The 24,326-nt window shown below is 40.9% G+C and overlaps 1 protein-coding gene across 1 annotated transcript in view; it reads left to right on the top strand.

Moving 5' to 3' along the window:
- ABCC4 (ATP-binding cassette, sub-family C (CFTR/MRP), member 4) overlaps window positions 1–24,326 on the top strand; it is a gene marked incomplete at its 3' end in the record, with an annotated part of 176,263 nt that overhangs the window by 106,152 nt on the left and 45,785 nt on the right. Inside the window, exon 19 of the mRNA XM_008574597.1 lies at window positions 13,673–13,752. Within this exon, the coding sequence (XP_008572819.1) occupies window positions 13,673–13,752 (80 nt within the window). The remainder of the gene's footprint in view (window positions 1–13,672; window positions 13,753–24,326) is intronic.

Genomic DNA, 24,326 nt, shown 5'->3' with positions numbered 1-24,326 from the left:
CCAGTTTCTCCACATCCCCACGTCCCCACCGACATTTATTATTTTCTCATTTTTTGATAGTAACCGTCCTAATGGGTGCTAGGCAGTGAATCCTTTATTTTCTCCAGCCAATAAATCATTCAAGGTGGTTTTGAGTTGATAGTAGCGGGGAGTGCCAGGTCCCCTGGCACCATTGGGCAATACTCCCCTGAAAACAAGCAGCCCGAGCAGATACTGTGCTCACAGTGCGTGTTTTTCTGTTGCTGGTCTCCTCTTGCCGCCTTTCCTTGGCACACTTCCTCCTTTTTTAATCTTACACTTGAAAATTAGATCAAACACAAACTGTGTTTAGATTTATTTACAGTTTCTTAACTCCTTTCCTGGTTTCCTTTTGACAGGGTTGGCATAAGAAGTCTTTTTCAAGTAGCAAATTAATTTAGGTGGCAAGCACCCCACCTGAATTCTGTTACATGCTGGCAGTTTAGATGAATGGATATTATAATCTCAGCACATTTCTGCCCAACACTCCTGTGCTGATTTGCAAGAGTCTACAAAAGTGATAATATTCTGTCAGTTTGGGGCCTAGAAGAAAAAAAAAACAGGGCATATTTTCTTATTTGTATTTATAGGCTGCCTGTGGGGAAGCTGGAAATACCGTATGGCAGTTTACATGGCTAAATACACATGAAGAAAGATAAGGGATCCAAAGATGTTTCTTTTGTAGGCTCACGGGAGAAGAGACAGTCCAGATTGGTAATTGTCAGCTGTGTTTGGAGATACATTCTCCTTTGTGACCGAAGATTTTTTTCCTCCCTTAAACTCACCATTTCCTTGAAGAATGCAGTCCATTTTTAATGACTTTATTGATTTGACGATTGGGTTACAATGTACTTTATTTACTGCTGAAATATTTTGTTCCTGTCAGCACATAATGCAAATAAATCTACTTTTTGGCACCACTTTGATAGACTGTAAAACTGCTTATATTTGCAGGAAAATTTGTTTTGCCATGGTATGTTTGTGCACAGTATCAGTGTGACTTTTTTCCCACTCTCAAAATCATTTTATGTCATAGTTTAGCTGAGAAATTGACATACAGGGCTGTTATTATTGTGTGCCATTACAGTAGCATGAAACAAAACGTGGGTTTTATGACTGAGGAATTGCAAAAATAGATTTAATACTCATAATTAAAGTTATTTCCTTAATGCCTTAATTTTTGCTACTGTGTGAGGACTTTGCAGATTTTGGTTCACAGTTTATATGTATTTTTGAAATAGTAAATATACAGTATATGCTACATTCATTGTGATAGTCTGCATGTGAATTTAATTTTATAATAAACGAGACCTTATAAAAGTGAATCTTTATTTTCTACTGCCCAGGGTAGGACACAAAGTTAAAATACATTTTGCCAGTAAGTTTTCCACGAAGTTTCTTAACTCTTTCACGAAAACAATGTCATGTGTATTTAGCTTTGATCTATTATAGTTTCAGTTTGGGAGGGATTGATATATATGTCATCTTTAAAATATTTTTTTATGAAACATTTCTTCTTCTAAAAATGTTGCTTACTACATATTTTATTTTTAAATGAAGAAGAATACAATGAATTTTATTTTTTTATTTTTAAACATTTTATTTTTAAATGCATGATAAAATTAGTGATGACCCCGCATTTGTTGACAGCATCTGCAGTATAACACCATATAGCCCACTTTCAGCCAACTCCGCCATCTCTAATTCAGATTTGAATTAACAGTGAACTGCAAAATTCATGTTTTTAAAAAATAGCAGCATTAGTGAAACTATGGAAGTGCTTATAGTGCTAGTGTAGGCAAAAAACAGCAAATACAGAGCGATGTCATTTCCCATGATTTTTTTCTCCATAGCAAGAAATGAACTTGCAGGAAGGTAATAGAGTCCTTCTGAGAACCATGATTAAAAGTCTTCGGGGATTATCAGCCAAACTTAAAGTAGATCTCTGGGTTTTCATGGGGAGTTGTGTTATAAAGGGATGTTTAATTTAAAGGAACTAAGTTGATAAGGTAGGTCCAGGAAACCAAAAATGTTGAACGGGTTTTTGCTGGACTGACAAGTTATGTGGATCAAGGGTTTTTATAGTGGGTAATCATCTGCTCCTGGAGAAATGGCCACAGCTTGCCTTTTCTTCAGGGTAGAAGGTAGGTCCTGAGTCTGTGGTTCTTTTCCTGGTGCAGAGTGAATAAACACTTTAAGTAGGTGTGGCCAGCTGTCCAGCTCTTTACTTTTTCAGTTGGGAAGAAAAGAGGTGCACAGCTCCAGTGTTCAGAACCAGCGAGGACTTGCAGACGCCCGTGTGCAGAGGGGCAGCTGAGCACATTCTGAATCATTCACTGAGCAGTCAGCTAAGTGAGGGAGAAAAGCATATCATGCACAGGGGTTTGATGTCTTTTTATAGGAGAACAAAAGAGTTTCGATTCTTTCACGTTGAGTTTAGCCTAGCCATTGTGTGGCAGAGGAGGTTTAATGAATCATTGTTTAACTAAGATCCTGCAAAGTATTTGACCATTAAATAGTCTCTAGCGTGCATAGAGTTCCTCTCTGACAAACTCTTATTTGACTTTGATTAATTGGCATTGAATTGTTATTTAATTACCTCTGCAGAAATCTAAGAACAGTTTGTGTTCTGATTAAGTTACTTGATGTAGTAACATGCATGGTGCTGACGAGGTCACTTCAGTCCTTAGCACCTTGCTAGCAACAAAGCCAACTTGTAAGCTTGCTCAAAGCTCATGCAAGGTCTCTTAAATATTTGAAAACCAAAATAGAATTTGGATTTTACCTTATTAGTACATAAAAAAAGTTTTGGCTACTCAAACTTACAGCATAAGTATGTAAAGCTTTTTTTTTTTTTTTGAAATTCATTTGAAGTTATTTATTGGACTACGTTAAACATTTTAAGCAGTTTGCAAATGAGACATGTTACACATTCACAAGCACTGGGGACACCCAGGGGAAGAGGCGACCAGCTGGATGCACTGAAAATTAAGAGTAAGGGAGAAGAAAGACAGTGGTTGCATGATCTGGCTTGGGATTTACTGTCAAATAGAGAATATCTGACACCATCAGAGTCATAAGAGGGGATGAGATCTTCCTCGGGAGAATGGAGTTCCAAGAGATGAGAACCTTGAAATACACAGAAGGCACTTTCATTCAGGGAACAGGCAGGATAGCAGGATGAAAAGAGACAGGTATTACAAGAAAAAAATAGCTATATCCAAGAAGCCAGCATACATAAATACTGTAAAAAAAAAAAAAAAAAAAAAAAAAGGGTAATTAGCAGCATCACATGCTCCAGAAAAAGTCAAGAAGAATGAGAACAGGTGAAAAGCCAGCTAGTGGTTTTAGAAACCGGTGGATACCATGATATAAAGAGGAGCATCCACTGGACTGGAAAGGACTGTGGAATACTGGAATAGGTGACGATTCCCTGTAAGAGACGATGGCGGTGTGACTAAGAGTCAAAATGTGTCCTAAGCTTTTTATAACTGACAGCACGAGTAGCATTGTAACACTCAGTAGTAGTATTTCCAGTTCTTACAAATTTTATCTGAATTTTTAAAAGAAGTAATATAGTAGTTGAAAATGATTTTTTAATGATTTTTTTTTTTTTTTTAAATCCCAACAAAGGTCCATGTATTTCCATTTAAGACAGCCTAGCCAGTTTGGTGTAACATCTGTTGGCGGTTCCCAGATATGAAAATGATGCGCTGGAGATAGAGCTGACTATCAGATTTGGGTGTTGGTTGATCTGTTTCCAGCACACCTTCGGTTGCTTTACATAGGGTGGGTAGTGGGAGGGCCCATTGTCTTCAAGTTCAGTCACGTTCTTGCACCAAATGTTTTGCTGTCCTATTTTTGAGCATTGCATATACTTGAGTTGATTTCGCATGCCCAGTGGTAATTTCCACTCAAGGTAATCTCAGTTATTGAATCTGAGAGTTGCCTTTGTGGAAATGGGAATTGTTTGTTTAGACAAATGCTCTGTAAATAGATATTGCTTCCACCATCTCTGTGGGAACACATTCTTGAGACTGTTGGATATTTCTAGGCCTTTTTGTTTACTCCCCTAATACTCATTCTTCTGGAGATGTTCCATGAGCATTTAGCCATAAAAGATAGTCAAGAGATACTGGATGGGAAAAAAGTCCTTCTTGGAGATGAAAGTAGTGCATTCCTATGGCAGGAGAGGTCACAAGATCGGTGGTTTCCTGTTCTCTTAAAATCAGTGGTTCTTAACCGGGGCTCCATGGCCACTCTACTTCTCGTGGTTCATGGTTTATGAATCCCCCTGAAATCATATGCAAACTGTATATGTGGGCATTTTCCAGTGGAAAGACTCTAGCTTTCACCAGACCTGTAGTGTTTCAGAGCTGCCATCTTAGAGATTCTTCTACCTGTTGCTGCCCATTGATCTGCACTTCCCTGATGCTACATGGGTGTGGGCAGACTCACTCCTGCTCATTAGACCCACACGTGCTGAAGTGGCCTGATCTTTCTTCCTAGCTTTTTTTCTTTTTAATGCTTAGTGAATGTAAAATAATGATCACTTGCTGTAGCAAAGCATTTATAGCTGTGCTGCAAAGTGGTTTCCTGAGGCAATTTGTGAGGTGTACCCACTTCTTCAAGCATAATCCCCTATGATACTTCCTAGCAATAAGCAATTTGATGTGCCCTGGGTCACATACATGTTAAGGCCTGGGATGAGGTGGAACTCAAGCCCCTGGACTTTCCTAATCAGTTAGCCTTTTATTAGTCCATATGTCCTCATTCATTCATTTATTCACTTGTTAATATATTCTTTCAGCCTACAGTAACTTATGCAATTTAATTTTGAGGTGGAGTTATTTAAAATGTTCTACTTTAATTATGGTTAGCCAAGAGGGAATTCCTGAAACTCTTCTAACCAGGAGCAATATTCAAAGTATTTAGCATCCAGTGCAGCAGGCATTAGCCAACCATAAGGGGGCCTGGGCTGTCACAGGCTGCTTTGGCCATGGCTACTCATACCAGCTCAATACCAGCCCTGCCTGTAATTTGTTGCCCCATCCTTCTTAGTAGATATTTAATAGAGCTTGCAAATGTGTCCAGTAAAGTAGCTTTATGTCATAGATAGGTTGACAGAAACACCCCTTTATGGCACTTACATAGTGCTGTGTGTTGTAGTCTTCTAGAAATCAAGCATGAGTGAACCAAACTGACCACAAGAGAGAATCTTGTCTAGATCTCTGCTGGGGTGAAGGCGCGGTGAAGAATCCGTGGGGGTCCATGTTGCACACACAGGCTGAGGCTGCGTTGATCTCCTTGGCCATGCTCTGTAGAACTCTTCAGACATTCTCCATGGAAGAATGACCTGGAGTGAGAGGTCAGACATGTAAAATGCCCCTCTGTCCTCACTGCAGTCCTCCTCCTCAATATTTCCTCCTTACGAACATGGCTTTGTAGAGCCACGGGTGATAGACCGAAATTAGACCTCTTGCTGATTAAGGGGAATTTCCAGTGGGGGCCCCTCAACACTCCACCCTTTCCCACTCCCATCCCACACTCAAGTGCTTTCCTATCTTAGGTCATGCTCTCCATCACCTAGACAAGTATTTGTCATCCCTCTGCCTCTTCCCGCCTCTTAGCCCTGGTGGTGTCATTCCTCCCACCTGGACAAGCTCTACGCTTGCTGTCGATGCTTTCTCTGCCTTCTTTCCAGACTCTCAGGCCATATTCCCACTGTGAGCACATGTTGAGCCAACCCTGCCCAACCTCTATAACTAACGCTGGCCCGTTCTGTCCCCTGCTGTGTGGCTTCCTTGTTGCCATCTGCCTGGTACGTGGTCCACACTTTTCTTATTCCTGCCAACTGGTGTGTGCTCATGTCATTTCATGTCACTCTGCCTTCTATCTTCACTTACGTGTATGCTGTTAACCTGCTATCACTATTAGGTTATAAGATGCCCAGATAGTCACCAAACAATGAGATGGGTCAAATTTTAATTCTAAATTGCGAGCTCTCATGAGAGGTTAAAGGTGTTTCCCTAGTAGTTGAGCCAGAAGGGAAAGAGTGCAAAGTAAGAGGAAGGAAGGCTTGAAGCTGTGTGTCGAAATGGACTATGAGGCCGTCCTTTGCCTTGAAGAAGTTGGGGTTTCTGCAAGTCATCTCGTTTGGACAGTCACACCCGGCATCTTTCAGGTGGGGGAAAAATGAGAAAGATCTCCTCACAGAAGGAAAGCGCACACACAGACTTTTGAAACTCATTTGCTCTAATCTGTCACGTAAGAAAACCTTGAAACTACTGTTTGTAATGTCTTAATTATATGAAAAGGCTATACTTGGAAAACACAGCATAATTATTGTAGAAAGGCTTTTCTTCACATCACTGTAGGAGACCCTACAATCCCCAGTTGATTTACTGCAGTCTTCATTCTATTTTAACTCTTAGGAGACACAAAAACCCTAGAACCATGAGTCCACCTGCCACTACTGCCATGGGACCACTCCACTGGTGTACCTGCTGGTCTGCCTGTGACTTGCAGAAGCCATGTCCGGGACTGTCACAGTCCTGGCTTTCTGTGGCATGAAAGGAGATAGGTAGGTGTGGGAAGAGGAAAGACAAGCAATTGTAGATGCCTCATCCCATATTAGCTGTGACAAGGAAGAAGGGATCTTTAAAGGTCTCTCTATGGGGGACAGTAGGCCTCTTCCTCAGCAGAGGGTAAAACCCATCCTCCTAGGCCTCTGTGCCAAATTGGGTGCTTTAAGAAAATGGTCTGGGTTAGGATGCACCCTGTTAAAGGCTCCCATTTAAATCAAATACCATCTCTTATATGACTTTACCTTTAAGTTCTGGGAGGCGTTCCTAGCTTTAGAGGAATTATGCAAGGCCAGGCTATGGCCAGCCCAGCACTTTTCCTCAGATGTCGTTATCTCTGATAACTCTTGGTGTCTGTGTCTTGCACTTCTTCTCCTGTCTGTCCTGCCGTGCTTATCTGTGCTCGTTGCCTGCTCCATGCCCATCCTTTGCTTCTTTCTCTGTCCAATGCCCCTCCTCCTGTTCTCTCCCCTCTTTGACTTGCCAAGTTTCCTTGCTTTCTAGAATGCTTTCGATCTGTCATGCCAGCTTCTGTAAGTTGCTTTACCCAAACTCAGTCTGCACCTGTGCTTTGAGGAGCACAGACAAATTGATTGAACAGCAACACAAGGAGAATGACAGGTATGACAAAGCAGACACTTCATTTGGCAACAAATGTCCTCAAATTGGAAAACAGCCACCGAAAAGACTGCATAAAATAGCAAGCATTAGAAATAGAGACTTGAAATTTGAAAACAGGCCGTTTATTATTTGTAGTAGAAAGGCTTGTTGTATGTATTCACTCAGTGTATGCTTGAGTGCCTTCTACACACTAGGCACCGGGGAAACGGCACAGAACAAAACAGATGAAGCCCCTGTCCTAAGGGTGCCTCTACTCTGATCTAATTTGTGTGAATAGGAAACAACCAATTGATCTTTGGCTCCTGGAAGCACAGAAGGAAATTGAAAAAGACAGGAATTATGCACATAAATACAACAAGGTTATCTTATAGGTTCTTGAGACAGAAGTAGCATCATCAGACATTTCCAGATTCTTCCTTGTTACTCAAAGTATAGTCTTCTGGATCAGCAGCGTCGGCATCCACTGGGAATGTGTTAAAAATGCAAAATCTCAGGCCCCACCCAGAGCTCTTGAGACTGTACATTTTAACAGGATCCATAGGTGATTTGTGTGCAGATTAAAGTTTGAGAAACATTGTTCTGTGAGTGTTGGATTCTTTCTGATTTAAAGCCACCCTGATGTTTATGGTCCCTTTGTGTCCATGTGAGTTCACTGATGGGGGAAGACCAGGGAGTGTTGTTTTCATTTGTGGGGATTAGAATTAAACTTCTCAGTTCTATCCCTATGAGGAACATGTGGGGAGATGGTCATTGAGTGGGTTCCTGGTCTTATAGACTTTCTTCAGTAAGAGCCGCCTTTCTTATATTTGTCTTATAGATTTGTTTTTGTGTAAGAGTCCATCTATTCTGAAGGTTTCCTGTCTTTTAAAAAAAAGGTTGGCGAGCCACTTGGTTTATGGCATGTCATTAGCAGATCCAGTTTGAGCACCCTCTGGGCACCCTGTTATAGGTCCTACGTGAAATGTGGTCTGTGTTTACAAAGGGTCTATAGATTGAGATCCAAACCAATACTTGTATGCTTGAGACGTAGTTAAATAGATTATCCTATGATGTATTCTGAGAATATATCCAGACTCTAGTGGAAACGAGGAAGCAAGCTGACATAGTCTGTCATCAAGCAAAGTATCAGAAAAACTGTGCTTTAAAATGTGGACATTGTTATGACTTTGCTGAGAGCACACTGAGTCTTTTTCAGGCCCAGTTTTATACCACTTGGTTGTGGGGTTTCCTCGTCCTCATCACTAAACTGAAAGTGGAGGTAGCAGGCAGGCTTGGGGCAGTGGCAAACTATATGAACCGAAAGCTCAATAAAACAAAACCACAGTAGTTGGGTGTGCCTCTGAGTAGCCTAGCAGCTTCTAAGGACATTGCCATGTTTAAGAACAGTCCAACTGTTGATCCTCAAAATATTAATTCTGGGTTGTCACGAAGAGATGCTGTGTGTCTGTAACCCATGAAAAAGTTTCTGCCGAAATGTTTAAAAAAATTTTTAAGAAGCCTTTATTACTTAAAAGGATAACCAGCAATTTGAAATTGAACTTTACAAAATTCATCATTTCTTCACCTAATTTTAGTGACTCGATCTCTTGTTGGACAGGCAGTGTTGTTCTGGTTGAGGTTTTCGGGCTGCTAGGGGTGAAATCTTGCTGAGTTAGCTCACGTGAGGAGGGGTCGACCAGAATGAAGCAGCCTCTCAGGGGGCGGCAGGAGGCAGAGCTGGCCTTCCAGGAGCTGGCAATGCTGGTCCTCATGGGAGCTGGGGCTGTTGTCATGGGGCTGCGGCATGTTCCTGTGCCCTTTGCCTCTTGACTTCGCTCCGGATGGTGCCTCAGCTTCTCTCACAGGTAGTTACTGAAAGGGCAAACCCAGCCGACTTGGCAGCTAGCCCCTGGGTCGGCTCCCTTGGTCACTTTTGGTGAGTTCACTGTGGCCAGGGCTGTGGAGGGTTCCCATGCAGAGCAGCAAGCCTGTCTGATAAAGAAGTTCAAGTGATGGTGGATTCCTGAGAGCTGCATTTGTTAGCAAGAGCTCCATGGAGAAGAAAGGCCTGAGGCTTGGTATTGGTCATTGGAGTCAAGCAGGGAAGGAGGACCTTCCTGATGAGTGAACAGAGGACAGGAAGCCGTCCCCATCAGGATGAGGATGCGCGGTCAGCAGGAACAGAAGGGAGACTGGGGAGGCAGCTCTCTCTGTCTGTCCTCTCCTCACTGTTCCAAAATGCTTCATAGATTCGATTTGATAGATAAAGAAATAAGGATGTAAATGAGATTATTTTAAGTGAAAAGTTAAGACATGCTGGTAATTATGTGAGATAAAGATATGGCCAAAGTGACTTATGAGGCTTCATGCCCAGCGTTTGGGCAGAGGTCTAAGGGAGAGTTTAAGCAGCTGGGTGTGGGTGGTTGTGGGTCAGTTTCAGAGGATTCAAGATGTTTGGTAGTAAGTCGAGTAAGTCCTGGGAGATCAGGAATGGAGATAAGATTTGGGATGCATATGCAAGCAGGTAGTCACTGTAAAGACAGTGAGCAAGTTTGGGAAAAGAAGGAGAAAAAGAGAAAATGGTCAATGGCTCTGTCCTTAGGAAAAAACAAGAGCCAGTAAAGGACATTGAAGGCAGCTGTCCTGAAGAGTGAGGTTTCTCATGCCTCTCCTCTCTGCCTGTGGAAATCCCAGCATGGCTTGGCAGATAGCAGCCACCCCATTATGAAATGTCACATTGCCTTGAGCAAGGTTGGTCATTGTCACCTCATCTCAACATGAGCAGCTTGGTCTACAAAGTGCTGTGAACATTTCTGTGGCCTGCAGAAACCTTTCTTCTAAGACAATCTCAGTATGAATGTATAGATGGGTGTAAGGTGCTCGGTTTGGGAGGGGACGGGCAACTAAGGGAAGGTGGGGTGTCTGGAGTTGAGCGAGCTTGACCCCCACTTCCTCCTCTGTCTCATTCTTCAAGGTTCTTCAAGGTAGACTCTCAGAATCTTCACAAGACAGAGTTTGAAAATTACTAGCCCTAGTGATCTTTCATGCCCCTTCAAGCTCTACGTTTCTACATTAATAATGTGCTACTTTAGGATTCTAAGATGCCTTCATAAGCAGGATCTTTTTTATCCTCACGATCTTCGATCCTGTGTAGTCAAGGCAAATACTGTCATCTCCATTTTACAGATGAGGAATTTGAGTGTCAACAGAGGTTGGATGAGTTTCCCCATGTCCTGTGCTACTGAGTGTCAGAGGAGGCTGAATTGTATGCCTGAAATGATTGGATTTTATGAGATGTAAGATACACCTCAGTAAAAATACACCTTAATAAAAATATACCTCAATATTTTGATATTTAAATATGCCTTTTTGTTTATATGAAAAAGGAATGGGGCTCAAACTAGACATGGGAACTTCCAAGTTTTAAATTATAGTTTTGTTATAAGGCAGTTAAGGAATCTTGGCTATGGGAGAGGTGTCAGAATTCTAGAGGTGACACTAACTCCAGATTAGATCAGTTCTTAAAATACAATCATTTATGAATTTGTTTTTTGACAGAAAGTTCGATGATAATCATTCATGATATTCTTTCTTGTGGATAAGATAGAAAAACGTGAACCAGAGCAGTTAGGAGGATCTTGATTGGTTATGTGACACTATGGACTTCAAGGGAGACCTCTCCTGCCCCCATCTTTCTCTTTTCCCATTCCCATTTCACTTTTTTACACAAGTGATACAGAATGTAGAGAAGAAATTAAAAGTGCCCATAACACATTACATATCCTTTTTGGACATTTAGATTGTTCCCAATTCTGACTTGTCAAATAATGCCACACTGAACATCTTCGGTGCACTTATTAACTTGGGATACTTCCTAGAAATGGAATTTGGAGTCAAAAGGGATGGGTCAGAGTTGTTTATACATATTGCCCAATTGTTCCAGTACGGAAATAATGTGGATTTTTATTAAATGTGAGTCCAAAATGTGATCTGGCTGCTAGAATTTACTGTGATTGTGGTTGTGGTGATTGGATAGATCCTGTGAACAATGGGGGAGATGGTGTTACCACTTTACCCTGCAGTATGCAGACAATATCTGGGGTATTGCTTTGAATCCTGGGCACCAGGCAATAAGTGAGACTGGCCATGTGAGTATCTGCAGAGGCAGTGGCTGAGACAGGACACCATGTGAGAAGTCTGAAAAAGCTATGATTAACTTTCTTCAGGTGTATAAAGAGCTGTTCTGTCAAGAGAAATTAGATCCACTCTATGTGGTATAAGGACAGAATAAACAGTGATGGTTGGATGTTCCAAGAAGCCAAGATTCGGTTTAACGTAAGCAAGCTAACAGAACAGTCTTTAAATGGATTAAGTTCCTCCAGCAAACAGTGATTCCCCTTCTCTCGACATCCCTGGAGATATTCCAGCAGGGGCCAAATGTCATTTGGATGAAGAGGCATGGCATGTGCATAGAGGGGATTTTTCAGAGGATTTGATTTGGAGACCTCCAAGAAAATGACAACGAGACCATGAACTTGAAACCACAGCTCTGATTACAACTGTCCACTATAAAGCCAGATGAAAATATTCTGCAAACACCATGCATTCTCTTAATCGTTTCTTAGAGCGAGGAAGTAACTACTGAATCTTCTAATCTCATTTCTACTCTCAGCTCATTGGTGAATAAGAGTTTAGGTTTTGGGTGATCTTTGGCATTCAGTTCAGTTACTGTGGTAGCTGAGGGAAGATGGCCTTTTCAGTTTGTATTTTCCTTGTGTTTTATGCTGTTTACCAACCATGGGTCTCTCAGACCTTAAGATTCTCACATCTGATAAAAGGTAATGGGGTGGTTTTCTCTTACTAGTCATCTCGTGTAGCTTTTTCATCTTTTTTTAAAAAAAAATTTGAATATTGCTTTCAACATTTTTTAAGCTGATGTTTCTAAATCCTGCCTATGTTCAAAGGTTGTAATTTCCACTGAGGAAATAACAAGTGTTTTAATTACGTCCCCACTAATTTTTTTCACTATTTTTTAACATCTATTTTCCTAATTTCGGTATTGATACTTTGAGAAATTAAAAAATAACTAGATAGGTCACAAAATCTATTAGGATAGGTGGAAAAATTACCCACCTGATTTAACACAACTAATTAAATAATGGCCCAACCTCTGGTGTGTGGTCTGGGAGACAGCAGAAAGGGCATCCCTGGGAGATTGTTAGAAATGCAGACTATGCTCCACGCTGAGCAACTGGATCAGAATCTGCATTTTAACAAGTTGAACTTCCTCCCCAGGTGGTATGCTGTAGAATCTGTAATAGTCATCATTGCACCTTTCTCATTTTGGTTTTTGTTTTTGGGCACCTGCTAAAAAGTGCCTGGCATTGTGACTAGGTTCTTTCACATTCATGAGCCCATTTAATCCTCAGGACACCCCTCTAAAGGAGGTGCTATTAGAGGCTTGGAAAAGATGTCACTGGGCCTGTTAAAGGTGTCACTGAAAGCTGCTCTCTGGAGTCTTTATGTCCTAAGTCTGAGAGAGGAAAATGGAGGCCTAGCTTGTAATGGCCTGGCATGGCCTGCCCTTCCTGGCGCAGCACAGGCGCCTCGTGGGAGGACTGCAGAGGCAGCGTTTGCTCCAGCAGTGGCAGCTTAGTCCCCAGCTTCTGACTGTTCACAGTCCAGTGGCTGTTTGGTATGAAGGCCCTCGAGGAAGTCACTTTTGGCAAGCACTTGGGTATGTGTAGAGGTCTCACCTGTCATCTGTGGTGTGGATTCCCAAGCCTCGATGAGAAAAGTTCAGGGGTCTAGACAAACATTTTTCAGGGGTTGCCTACATCAAAATATAGGCCGTGTGTGTGTGTGTGTGTGTGTGTGTGTGTGTGTGTGTGTATGTGTCTTCATACAGGGGTGCTTCAGAAAGCTCATGGAAAGATTCTTATTATCTTATAATCCTGTTTTTCCATAAACTTTTTGAAGTTGCCATGAACCATTTTGGGGAAAAAAATTACAAAGGTTTACAGTGACATTTATTTAAAAATGGGTCACTTAGCAAAATTAATTCTAAAGCAAAATTAGTGTGACAATTAGGATTAATTTATGTATTTTTCAATTGTTCATCTACCTATTTAGCACTTGGATTGAAGTTGTAGATGGGATCTAAAGAGGAGAGACATTCTAAAACCCACCAACCCTCCCTGATACTGTCACAGGATTTCCACCACCTTTCTTCTCAAAATCAGGACCAAATTTTAACTCCCTGCCCACTGCTATTTGGTGGGATTTTTGTTTCTCTTTAGGTATCATCCTATTTTCTTTTTCTTTACCACTGACATTGGCTTATTTCATGTGAATGTGTAATATATTAAATACATATGCACTTAAAATATTGTTTTGATTTGTTGGCGAATTGTTTCTCTTCAAGGGTCTATCTGGGGAAATGAGTAATTTCTTATATCCTGTTCTTGCAGGAAGAATTTTAAATCGTTTCTCCAAAGACATTGGACATATGGATGACTTGTTGCCCCTGACATTTCTAGATTTCATCCAGGTAACACAACGTTCAGTTCTGAAATAGAAAACTGAAGTTCCTATTTTTTCAAGCCTTTTTTATGGGGTTGGGGGTGGGGTTCTGGGCCTGGCGATGTGTAATGTTAATAAAAGGCCATGTTTGTAGAAGAAAGGTGTGGTTATGATTTGGAGGCTAAGTTAGCATGAGTAATACCTCATGTGTAGGAGTGGCTACACAGTGTCAGGGTTGGTTCGAGGCAGCTACATGCTTGTAAGTGGCTCTCCGTCTGCCTCCTAGGTATCTGGCATGGATTTCGCTTTACTGTGAACACATTTCATAATACAGAAACAATCACCTCTCACGGAAAGATAGCCCAGATTAACTAAATTATGCATTGTATTACCACAAAGGACAAATATTTACTGCACTGTTTTTTTGGATAAAACCAGGTGTGGTTACTTACAAAGAAAAGATTAGTAATAATAAAGTGAAAATAATACTTTGTTAACAAGGACAATAGAGAGCAGTTATTGCAGATACAAAGCCTTTAAAGGCAAGCATGTTTAAGCCAATAATTTGAGTACAGGATCAAAGTCATCTCAGAAAATGTCTTTTTTGTTTTTCTAGGCAGTTTTTCTTTTCACATGTTGATTGCTCTAAGTCTTAAGATATATTTTTTTAAAAAATCCAACAGAAATACCATCTATAAAGCATTTGTCTTGTCTGTGAACTTGAAGTGCTAAAGAATCATGTTGGGTCATCTCATCTCTCATCTCCTCATTCAATATTGTTGTTCATGTGGTATTTTTTTTTTTTTTTCTGTACTTTTCAATGATTCAGGCTGGGGAACTTTTTTCTTTTTTTCCAAGTGTTTATTTTAGAAATGAAATGCATCTATCAAAAGCTGTGTGTATTCTAATATCCCACCTGCTGTTGCTAACACTTCATCAGTTTCAACCTTCGTCACTTTCCCTAAGTGCCAGTTAACAGTACTTCTAGTCATGAACTCAGTTTAAGGCCAGGACGTAAAATACTACAGTTGAGGTCTGCAGTTAACGACTTTATCCTGATGCCCCACCAGCCCTTTTCACTTTTTTTTTTTTTCCCGATGTTCAGATGCTCTTAAGTCAAAGCTTCGGATCTCCTCTGGAGTCACTGTTTTATAAAGAGCCAAAATTACTTAACTTGGAAAATTAGCTGTGTCAGAAAAATTGTAAGAGGCCTGAAATGATTACAGGAATTCCTGTTAGTCACACAGAAATGCAGCAATGAATATCTGACTGCAAACCGCATAGCCCATGGGTGAAGGCATCCACTGTTTACCTACGTGAAGTAAGCTGAGACTCACCTGAGACTCACAGGTGGAATATTTTCACTGCAAACAGGACCTTTGATTTTTTTTTTTCCTCTCCGAACTTATTTTAAAAATGTGTCCTGCTGTCTTCAGCTATTTTACTTATCCCCCAGAAGCAGTATTTCACTAAAACAGTTTCAGATTTTTCATAGAATGCAGATGACTATAATAAGTACACGTTTTGACAGTGATTGTTAATTACCTGGAGAAGGTTTTGTGAAAGGTTCTGTTTCTTTGTAACTGCAGGCTAGGCAAAGGTTGAGTTCCAAAGCTGGCTGGCCCACTGTGTGCTTAGCAGAGTGAGCCGTCATAATTAGAATCCCTCATGTGTTTTAGTAGCACATATGGAGGGACAAGGATGGATGCGGCTTGATTTCAATATAAAACATTCTCAGCAGCATGAGAGAAAATTCTAGTCTCGCTGTACTTCTGTTTAACCTGAGAGATGAGGATCTTTTTTACTATCCGCTCACATAATCTTGGTAAACTGATCATTGGTGAATTCTGCTGGTCCCAATTAGCTCATGTCCTGAATCTATAGCAAAGGTAAATCTTGATGTTATTGTCTCCAAGAAAGGAGTTTTATAGAAAGGGTAACTCAGTTATCAATTATGATAAAGATCTATTGTCACTTGTTTTGTTTGCAGGTGTCTTTAATAAGGCTTCCCATAATCCCTTCAGGAAGAAATATTTTCTCCTTTTAAAAATAGTATTAGCTAAATATAAAAGCTCTGATCCTTGCCATTGTTGTTGATTCTTTGAGGGACATTTCCCAACATTCATTGTTTAAATGGTTGTCAGGAGGAATCAAGTGAAACTTAATAAACAATGCAGTAACTGGTTCATCTTACTTTCTGTGCAGAGCCTTTCCTCCAGAGGATTTGCATTCGATGACTGAGCTTTTGACTGAGGTATCGCCAGGATCATTTTGAAGTATTTGGGCCCATTGCTATATTAGCAAGTGAAGATTTTTATTAAAGCCACAAAAATGAATTTAACCTGCCTTCACATAAAGGCCAACAAAAATCTAAATGTAAATTGATTTTTTTTTTTTTTTAAAGTTGGATAGCACTCTGTAAGAATGAAAACAACCCAGTGGTGTTCTGGGACTCTTAATGGAATCATGTAAACTTAAAATAAACACTATTATGGTAAGCACATAGAATGAAAACTAATTTTCCAAATCAAATACATTATATTCAATTCATTTTCCCCAATCAACCAAATGTTTAAAACCTGTTAGTTATAACAGCAATCTTCTGGAAATTAATTAGAAGCCTATTAGCTCTGCTAGCTGAGCCGAATGAAGGGGATTGCTCGTTACATTTCTAAATAGGCTCCTGAGTTAAAGCAGAGCAAGGTCAAAATGACAGTCAGCTTGATTCACCTCATGGCTTTGCTTAAGTAATTAATCTTTTGGGGGGAAAATTGGGGGTGTCTTGTTTTTTAAATGAAATTTTACCTATTTTGACTCAATCCTCTTGTAAATTTTTTAAAAATGTAGGTACCAGTCAGGTAAACCATACGGGTAGCATCAATATTGTCTGTGTAGACAATAGCCCCCTCTCAATTGCATGAGCATCTGAAATGGAAATGACCTTTCGGGCTTCTTGTCTGCCTCATCAGTTCTTTTTTTTTTTTTTTTTTTTCCCTTTCCTTTTTGTCTTTTTCCGTGTCCGGCAACGGTTCGCAACCCTCAGTGTCACCCCCGTACCGGACTGGGACGGCAACGGGATCGCAACCCTCAGTGCCGCTCCCGCGCCTTGCTCAGCCAGTGAGCGGGAACCGGCCTGTATGTGGGATCCGAACCCTCGGCGGGAGCGCCACCACGCTCCCAAGCAGCGCACTGTGGCAGTGTGCCACCGGGCCGGCCCCTCATCAGTTCTTCTAAAGACTTTTGTTAGCTTCTTCCAAAATTGAGATAGTAGAATATTTTCTGTCTGCCTTTGTTTTTAATGTCATTAGCAAACCTTGCTGCTGACATCAGGAAACCCTTGGTTTTCATGTCTGTCCTTAGATTCTATGAGTAATAATCAGTGTGACTAGCAGTTCCTCCTGTGTTTGGAGAAACTCACAGAAAGTGAGGCTTTCTAAACCCAACAGCTGAGTTTGACTTAAACAATTGAATTTAAAAAGGACTGGGAATGTCCTTGTCAAGAAGCTACCCTTGGTGTTATCTAGCAGGGGATGGGGTGCGTACTGATCTGCAGGGAAACTACATATCATGTCTGGTATTTTGGGGCCAGAAAGAACTTGGCAAGATGCATAGTAACAAAAAAAATGAAAATCGAAATCCAAGAGCTTAGATATCTTTATGATTAGGGAGTTAAGCTTTCCACTTAGAATATTCAGATGAAGACTGTTCTGTTAATATTTTTCTTACTAAAGATAGGCATATGCTCATGCTTTTCTGGAGGATGAAAATCGAATAACTATAGAAATAATGTAATTACATTTATCCATGTGCACTTTGTAATCCAGAGCATGCATGTTTGATTACTTTTTCTGAAAGATACTAATAGTTTTGTTGGTTTTGTAAGTAAGAGTTCAGAACTGGGGACCATTGGGCTAGAACTGAATTGTGTTTTCAATTGAGTCTGACACTGAGGAATTGAGTGGAAGTCTAAGAATAAAATCCTCATTTGTGGCATAGTGTCTAGAGTTGGTAGGCTCTGTACAAGAAAGTCAGAAATCAGGAGCAGATTTTAGTGCTCCACTGACAAAATCACTGAGATAAGGAAATTCTGCTTAAACTGTGAGCAGATTTGCTGGCCAGATAGAAATCACTTATCTAACTTTGTTCCTTGGACTTCAACAAAAGATTTCTATTTGTGTAAGTATATATGGGTTTTTGTTTTTTCTTTTTGTTTTTGGTGGCTCAACGGTATGGGCATCCAAAACTTGGTTTTATCAGCACCACACTCTCCCAAGTTAGCTAACCAGTTAGCCCCTATTTTTATATACTTCATAGTTGGTGATTGATATCCATGCTGATAGGAAACAGTGACACAGCTGATTTTGAAAATGTGTGTCGTTTATGCTGTCCTCTATTAGAGTGACAAATATGCAGGGGCCATGGGGATGATGTGCCTGTGGGACTTTGGAGCCTGCATGAGCACAGGTGTGGCCTGATAGTAAAAATAAAGACAGGTGATTCTTTGGTTGATCAGGTTGTTTGGAAAGATAGGCCAGAATTGAGGGAAGTGCTTGATTATGTCAAAAGATACAAATATGTCATTGAAAATAAATAACTTATAGAATACAAAGTAGCTCTCTGCAGGTGACCTCAGGGTTATCAGGTAGGTTAGCCAGTGGCTGGCAGTGCACGCCTTAGAAAGTATTGTGTGATGTGTTTTGTTTGCCTTTTCAAAATTCGTAATGGCTTTGAGTATTCACAGTATTTCTAAAACCGGCTCATCTATCAAGGTAGAATGGTTCTTCATAGGGTAAAAGTAAATATCCATGAAAATAGGAATCCAAGTGCCACTAGTATGAAGATTTTTGTGTAGATATCAGACATGAGAAATCAGTGAGGGGGTAGTTCTTAGAATAGGAATTTGGCCTTTGAAACGTTATGTACTTGGGTAAACCAAAAGACAAAAACATAATTAAAATTCACACTTGTCAATGTTTGACTTCCTAATATCAGTACAGATGAAAGAACCTAGTCTTTCATTTTCTTAAAGCAATGACTGGATTAATTACTAGATACTATATATGTAATATTTATGTTTTAGTAGTATTTTTAATTAAAATTTTAGTTTTATCAGTTATTAGAATTAACAATTTTAAATAATTATCATAATAATATAAATACATAATATTTGGTGGGTGGATATGTGACTATATTTGCAACTAGATATATTAAAGAAAATATCTGTTTCTCCCAAAAGAAAAACATTATTTTTGTTATAAATCTGTGACTGGTGAAAAGAATTTATAATTCTTTTCCATTTTTCTCATTCCTGTAACATGTTCTCCTTTTAATTTTTTCCACCAGTCTTTTATTGAGCGCCTACTGTGTGCAGGGTATGCTGAGACGAAAAAGATAGAGCCTTTGTCTCCATTCTCCCGACAAGCCTTTCTTGAGTGTTTCCTGTGTGCTAGGTCTCATGCTGGGTTTGGGGATATGGGGCTGAATGAAATGAAACTCCTGCCTTCCAGGAGGGACTCTGGGAGACTCTATTGGGAGGGACAGATAGAAAGCCAGCAATTACAGTACTGTGTGATAAGAGCAATAATGGAAGGGATATAGTGTAGGAGAAGGTTAAGGCTTTGGCGTGAGATGGATTTCCAGTCCTGGCTCTGCCACTTCTAGTTCAGTATCTTGGGGAAGTTAAGGGACTTCCAGGTGGAGGTGTTCTGTAGCCAACCAGGAGTATGAGTCTGGTGTTTAAGAGAGAGACTTGGGATGGGGGTAGAGCCTGCATATCCTTCTCTTGGCAGGTAGCAGGTGATTCTGTAAAGGTGGGTAAGATTGCCCGGACAGAGTGAATCATTTTTAGGGGCCACGTTAAGACCTCATAGAAGCCTTCATATTAAAGGAAAAGGCAGAGAGAGAAAGCCAAGCAAAGGAGACAGAATGAACAGTCAGGAAGAGAGAAGGAAAACTAGTGCTGGGGAAACCAAAGGAAGAGAGATGTGTTAAATACAAAGGAGAGGGTAGAGGAAAGTCCCATTTGGTTATTAGGAGGGCCCGAGTGAGCAATGGGGGTGGGTTTAAGATAGGAGGAGGCCAGATTTCAGAGGGCTGGAGGAAGTGGAGGTGAGGGTGGGCTACTCTTGGAAGGAATGTGACTCAGGGAGGAGAGAGTCCCATGTGGACTGTAGGGTGTGGGGAGGTGTTGCTGGGTTTTGCTTGGGTTTTTAGTTTGGAGGGGGGAGGGTGTTACATGCATTAAGGAGAGGCCTCTGGGCAGGAGGAAGCTGCTTGGTCCTTCCTCCCTCCCTCTGGTAAACCTGGGGTTAGAGGGGAGGTCCTGAGAGACAGAGGGGAGTGAGGCCAAAGCCCCCACCCCATGGTTCTCCTTGAGCCCCCTGGAGACATACAGAAATTCATCCCCTCTTGAGTTTGAATACTAATTTTGCTAATTTCTGAGTACCACTGAGGAAGTCCTGGAAGGTGAATGGGGCAGTCAGGGAGGTGGATCCAGAAGGTGGGCAAGGCTTTCCTGAGAAGGGTCCTTTGAGCTGTTTTGTTGATCTATCTTTTTTTTTTTTAAAGGATATACTCAGTGCCCAGTGTGTTCCGACTGTGCTTGATTATGTCAAAAGATACAAATATGTCATTGAAAATAAATAACTTATAGAATACAAAGTAGCTCTCTGCAGGTGACCTCAGGGTTATCAGGTAGGTTAGCCAGTGGCTGGCAGTGCACGCCTTAGAAAGTATTGTGTGATGTGTTTTGTTTGCCTTTTCAAAATTCGTAATGGCTTTGAGTATTCACAGTATTTCTAAAACCGGCTCATCTATCAAGGTAGAATGGTTCTTCATAGGGTAAAAGTAAATATCCATGAAAATAGGAATCCAAGTGCCACTAGTATGAAGATTTTTGTGTAGATATCAGACATGAGAAATCAGTGAGGGGGTAGTTCTTAGAATAGGAATTTGGCCTTTGAAACGTTATGTACTTGGGTAAACCAAAACAACCCTCAGTGTCGCGCCCGTACCGGACCGGGACTGGCTACGGGATCGCAACCCTCGGTGCTGCGCCCGCCCCTCGCTCAGCCAGTGAGCGGGAACCGGTCTGTATGTGGGATCCGAACCCTTGGCGGGAGTGCAGCCACAGGCCGGCCCCCGACTCATTTTTTGATGATTCTGTTCATCCTTGGCATATTTGGTAAACCTTGGAAGATGTTTGATTATTTTAATTGTAATGTTTATTACTTCTGAAGTGTTTATTCAGTATACTTTTCTCAGCTAATTCCTTCTCATGCCCTTAAATGAAATCTCAGATAATTTACTTAGTATTTTACTTAGTAATTACAGGGAAGACCTGCCTGTTGTTATTTCTCTGTCTTTGTCTTTTGGATACCATGGTGTATAGATTAACTTTCCTACAATCCTCTGAAATTAGCATACCTTTGTTCTTTCTTGAAAATGCCAGTCTCTTTGCCTATTTCAGTACTTAAGTTTATTTTCTTCCTTGAACCGGAGGCTTTCATATGTCATAGAAGGGCGAGACTCTTCAGGAGGTAATCAGTTTACAGCTTCCTCCGAGACCGGCCGGGAGCACCTGACACTGGAGTGGGAGCTGGCACTTTTTCTCACAGTACCGCAGTGTGTTCGAATATATGTCCTAGAGTATAGATTTGTTTTGTTTTGCTTGTCTGTGATTTGTGTTACAAAGGACAAACAGTAAAATTAAAATTTCCTAGCCCTTGAATCCAATCTCTCTCCACCTCCTAGAAAGTACATGCCAGTTAGACTGTTGGTGCCCCTGAGTGTGTGTGTGTGTGTGTGTCTGTGTCTGTGTGTTTGCACACCTTAGCCCATCCTCAAAAGTACCCTCTTAATTCTTCATCCTTTACGGACCAGCAAATGTCTCTCTTCCCCATTAGTGACACTCTTCTTTATCACTCTGTTCTGCAATAAAACAGTCTCTGTGTCCTACAAGAAAGAAGGGCTCGTGTAACCCAAGGCCGAGCATTGTGCTGAGCGTATTTCACTTGCTTGTCTCAGTAAACTTCGCTCGTCACCAGTGAGTGAGTGAGTCAGCATTTACTGAGCACTTCCTGTGTGCCAGACACTTCTCTAGGATCCAGAGTCTAGGGCACTGAACTGGGATATTGGCTTCCAGGAACCGATGTTCCAGTGTAGGAGACAGTGAACAGGCAAACCAATAAGAAAAAGTAGGCTAAGTCCAGTGTGCTGCTAGTGCATTCAGGAAAGGAAAGTGTTCATGGGTGACTGTGGGAATCGCTTGGACTGGGGTGATCAAAGAGGAGGTGACATTGAGTTTGAAAAATAAGAAGGAAATAGCAATGCAAAAAATATCTGGGGGTAGGTTGGGGGGAAGAGGAAGAACAGAGGCAGAGTCCCAAGATTCTAGCTGGGAGCAAAGCAGCATGTCCCCAGGAAGGGAGATGCCAAGTGTGAGCGGGGTGGAGAGGAGGAAAGGGAGGGTGACAGGCAGGCAGGACTGGACCGCATAGGCCTCCCAGACCCAGAGTAAGGGGTTTGGATCCTATTCTGGATGCAATGAGAAATGACTGCGACATTTTAAACAAAGGAAGGCCATCGTGGGCTCACATTTTAGATAGAAAAGAAAAGTCATATTTATTTGATACTTCTCATAGGGTTTTTTGTTTGTTTGTTTGTTTTTTAATGTCTTACATCACCAACTGGATATGCATAATCCCTTAAAGGAAAGGCTCTGGGGTTATATTCTGCTGTATCCCCTCACTACAGCACAACACAGCTTTGTAAACTGAGGCAGATCAGTACTTAGCCTCTCAGTCATAGAGGCCGTACACACTGTATTGAGTCAGTTCACAGATGGGGGCAATGGTTCTCTGCAGTCAGGGTGAGCGTTTTATCCTTCCAGCAACCTATCCTTTTAGGGCAGGGGCTCCCTAACACTAGGTTATATCTGCCTGAGGCAATGTGAGAAAATAAGGATGATGTAGGTTTTTTTTCACCAAACTAAATTTATTCAGTTTTTCTGTTTGGATATTTGGACTTTCTAAATATGGCAGAGTTGCTCTTATCCAGGAGTTCTTAAGTCAGCACATAAAGTGGAGTTCTTTTATGTTCCAAATTACCTGTGAATAACAGTGATCCCAGCTAATGTTTAGTGGTGGTTTCTTATGTGCCAAGACTCCTTTTAAATCCTTTATTTGTACAGCCTTTCATCTCATATTCCTGGCATCCCCATGAGGTTCATCCAGTTATCATGATGATTTCACAGGTGAGGGAATTGAGGCCCAGAGAAGTTACTTTATTTGTTTGGGATCACACAGCTAGTAAGTGATTAGTTGGCGATTTTTATTTTAATGTTTTCAAGTTATACTCATTATACTCCTGCGGGATAAGCAAACTGCCCCTTCCTGTGTTTTGATCACACCAGAGTATTTTCACTGAGGGAGGTCCCAGCTGGGATCTCCAATACTACTAAAATTATTTGTCATCTGGTGATGACAAAAGTCACTTAGATAAGTGCTCAAATGGTATGATCCCATGATATTTTAGATATAAGCTTTTTTGAATTGTGGTATGAGCCTTTTCTTTTTCTCTGTCTTTAGGATTAAAGGTAGACAAATCTACTTTCCTTCTCCAAAAATGCTTTTGGACCTTTTTGCTGGTTAATCCCCAGGTCTGGGAACTACTATTTTCAAGAACTTTCTTCCTTGGCTTTGTCATTAGCCTGGTCTCATACCCTGGTTCCAGGGAAATTGTGACTGTTTTTTAAATAGGACATCAGGAAGTAGGGGACACTATGTTTACATATATTTTGATGCACATTTGTTTGTGTTGTGAGATACATAGCTCTGTAGTAATACTGTGTAAACAGGGCAGAAGAATCAGCTGTGAAAAATGCAGGTGCATGTTCCTCCAGGTTGTTTTTAAAAATGGGAGCTTAACTCTACATTAAAGTTATATGATTGACAAGTGATTCTACCCTGTACTAATACTATTGGAAATGCATTCTTTATAGAAAATTGCATAAGCATACTGAAGTTAAAAGTTAAATTTAAGTACTGTAATGTATAAACTACATAAAATAAATCTATCGTTTTTAAAGAAGAAAAACTTCAAGCTGAATAGACAAGTAACAATTTAAATCTTAAATTCTCTTAAAAACTATCAATAAAGGATTTAACCCTGCACCCCCAAATTTTATTTTGTAGGTGATCACATTCCTTTCCATGAAGATAGGTGTATTGGTCCGTTTCTGTTGCTTGTAACAGAAATAGCTGAAACTGGGTAACTTGTAGAGAAACAATATTTATTGCTTACAGATTTGGAGACTGGGAAGTCCAAAGTCCAGGGAAGACATCTGATGAGGTGACTCTACAGCAGTGCAGGATGTCACATGGTGATAATGGTGGAGCAGAGAGAACTAACGCCTCACTCCTTTTAAAGCCCTCAGAACCATGCCCATGACCACCATTAAACCGTTATTACAGGGCATGGTCTTTACAATCTCATCACTTCTTCAGGGCTCTTCCTTCCTTCCTTCCTTCCTTCCTTCCTTCCTTCCTTTCCTTCCTTCCTTCCTTTCCTTCCTTTCCTTCCTTCCTTCCTTCCTCCCTCCCT

This window comes from Galeopterus variegatus, unplaced genomic scaffold (genome assembly GCF_000696425.1).
Source record: "Galeopterus variegatus unplaced genomic scaffold, G_variegatus-3.0.2 Scaffold1070, whole genome shotgun sequence".
Taxonomy (NCBI): Eukaryota; Metazoa; Chordata; class Mammalia; order Dermoptera; family Cynocephalidae; genus Galeopterus; species Galeopterus variegatus.
This window is presented reverse-complemented; position numbering and strand designations above follow the sequence as displayed.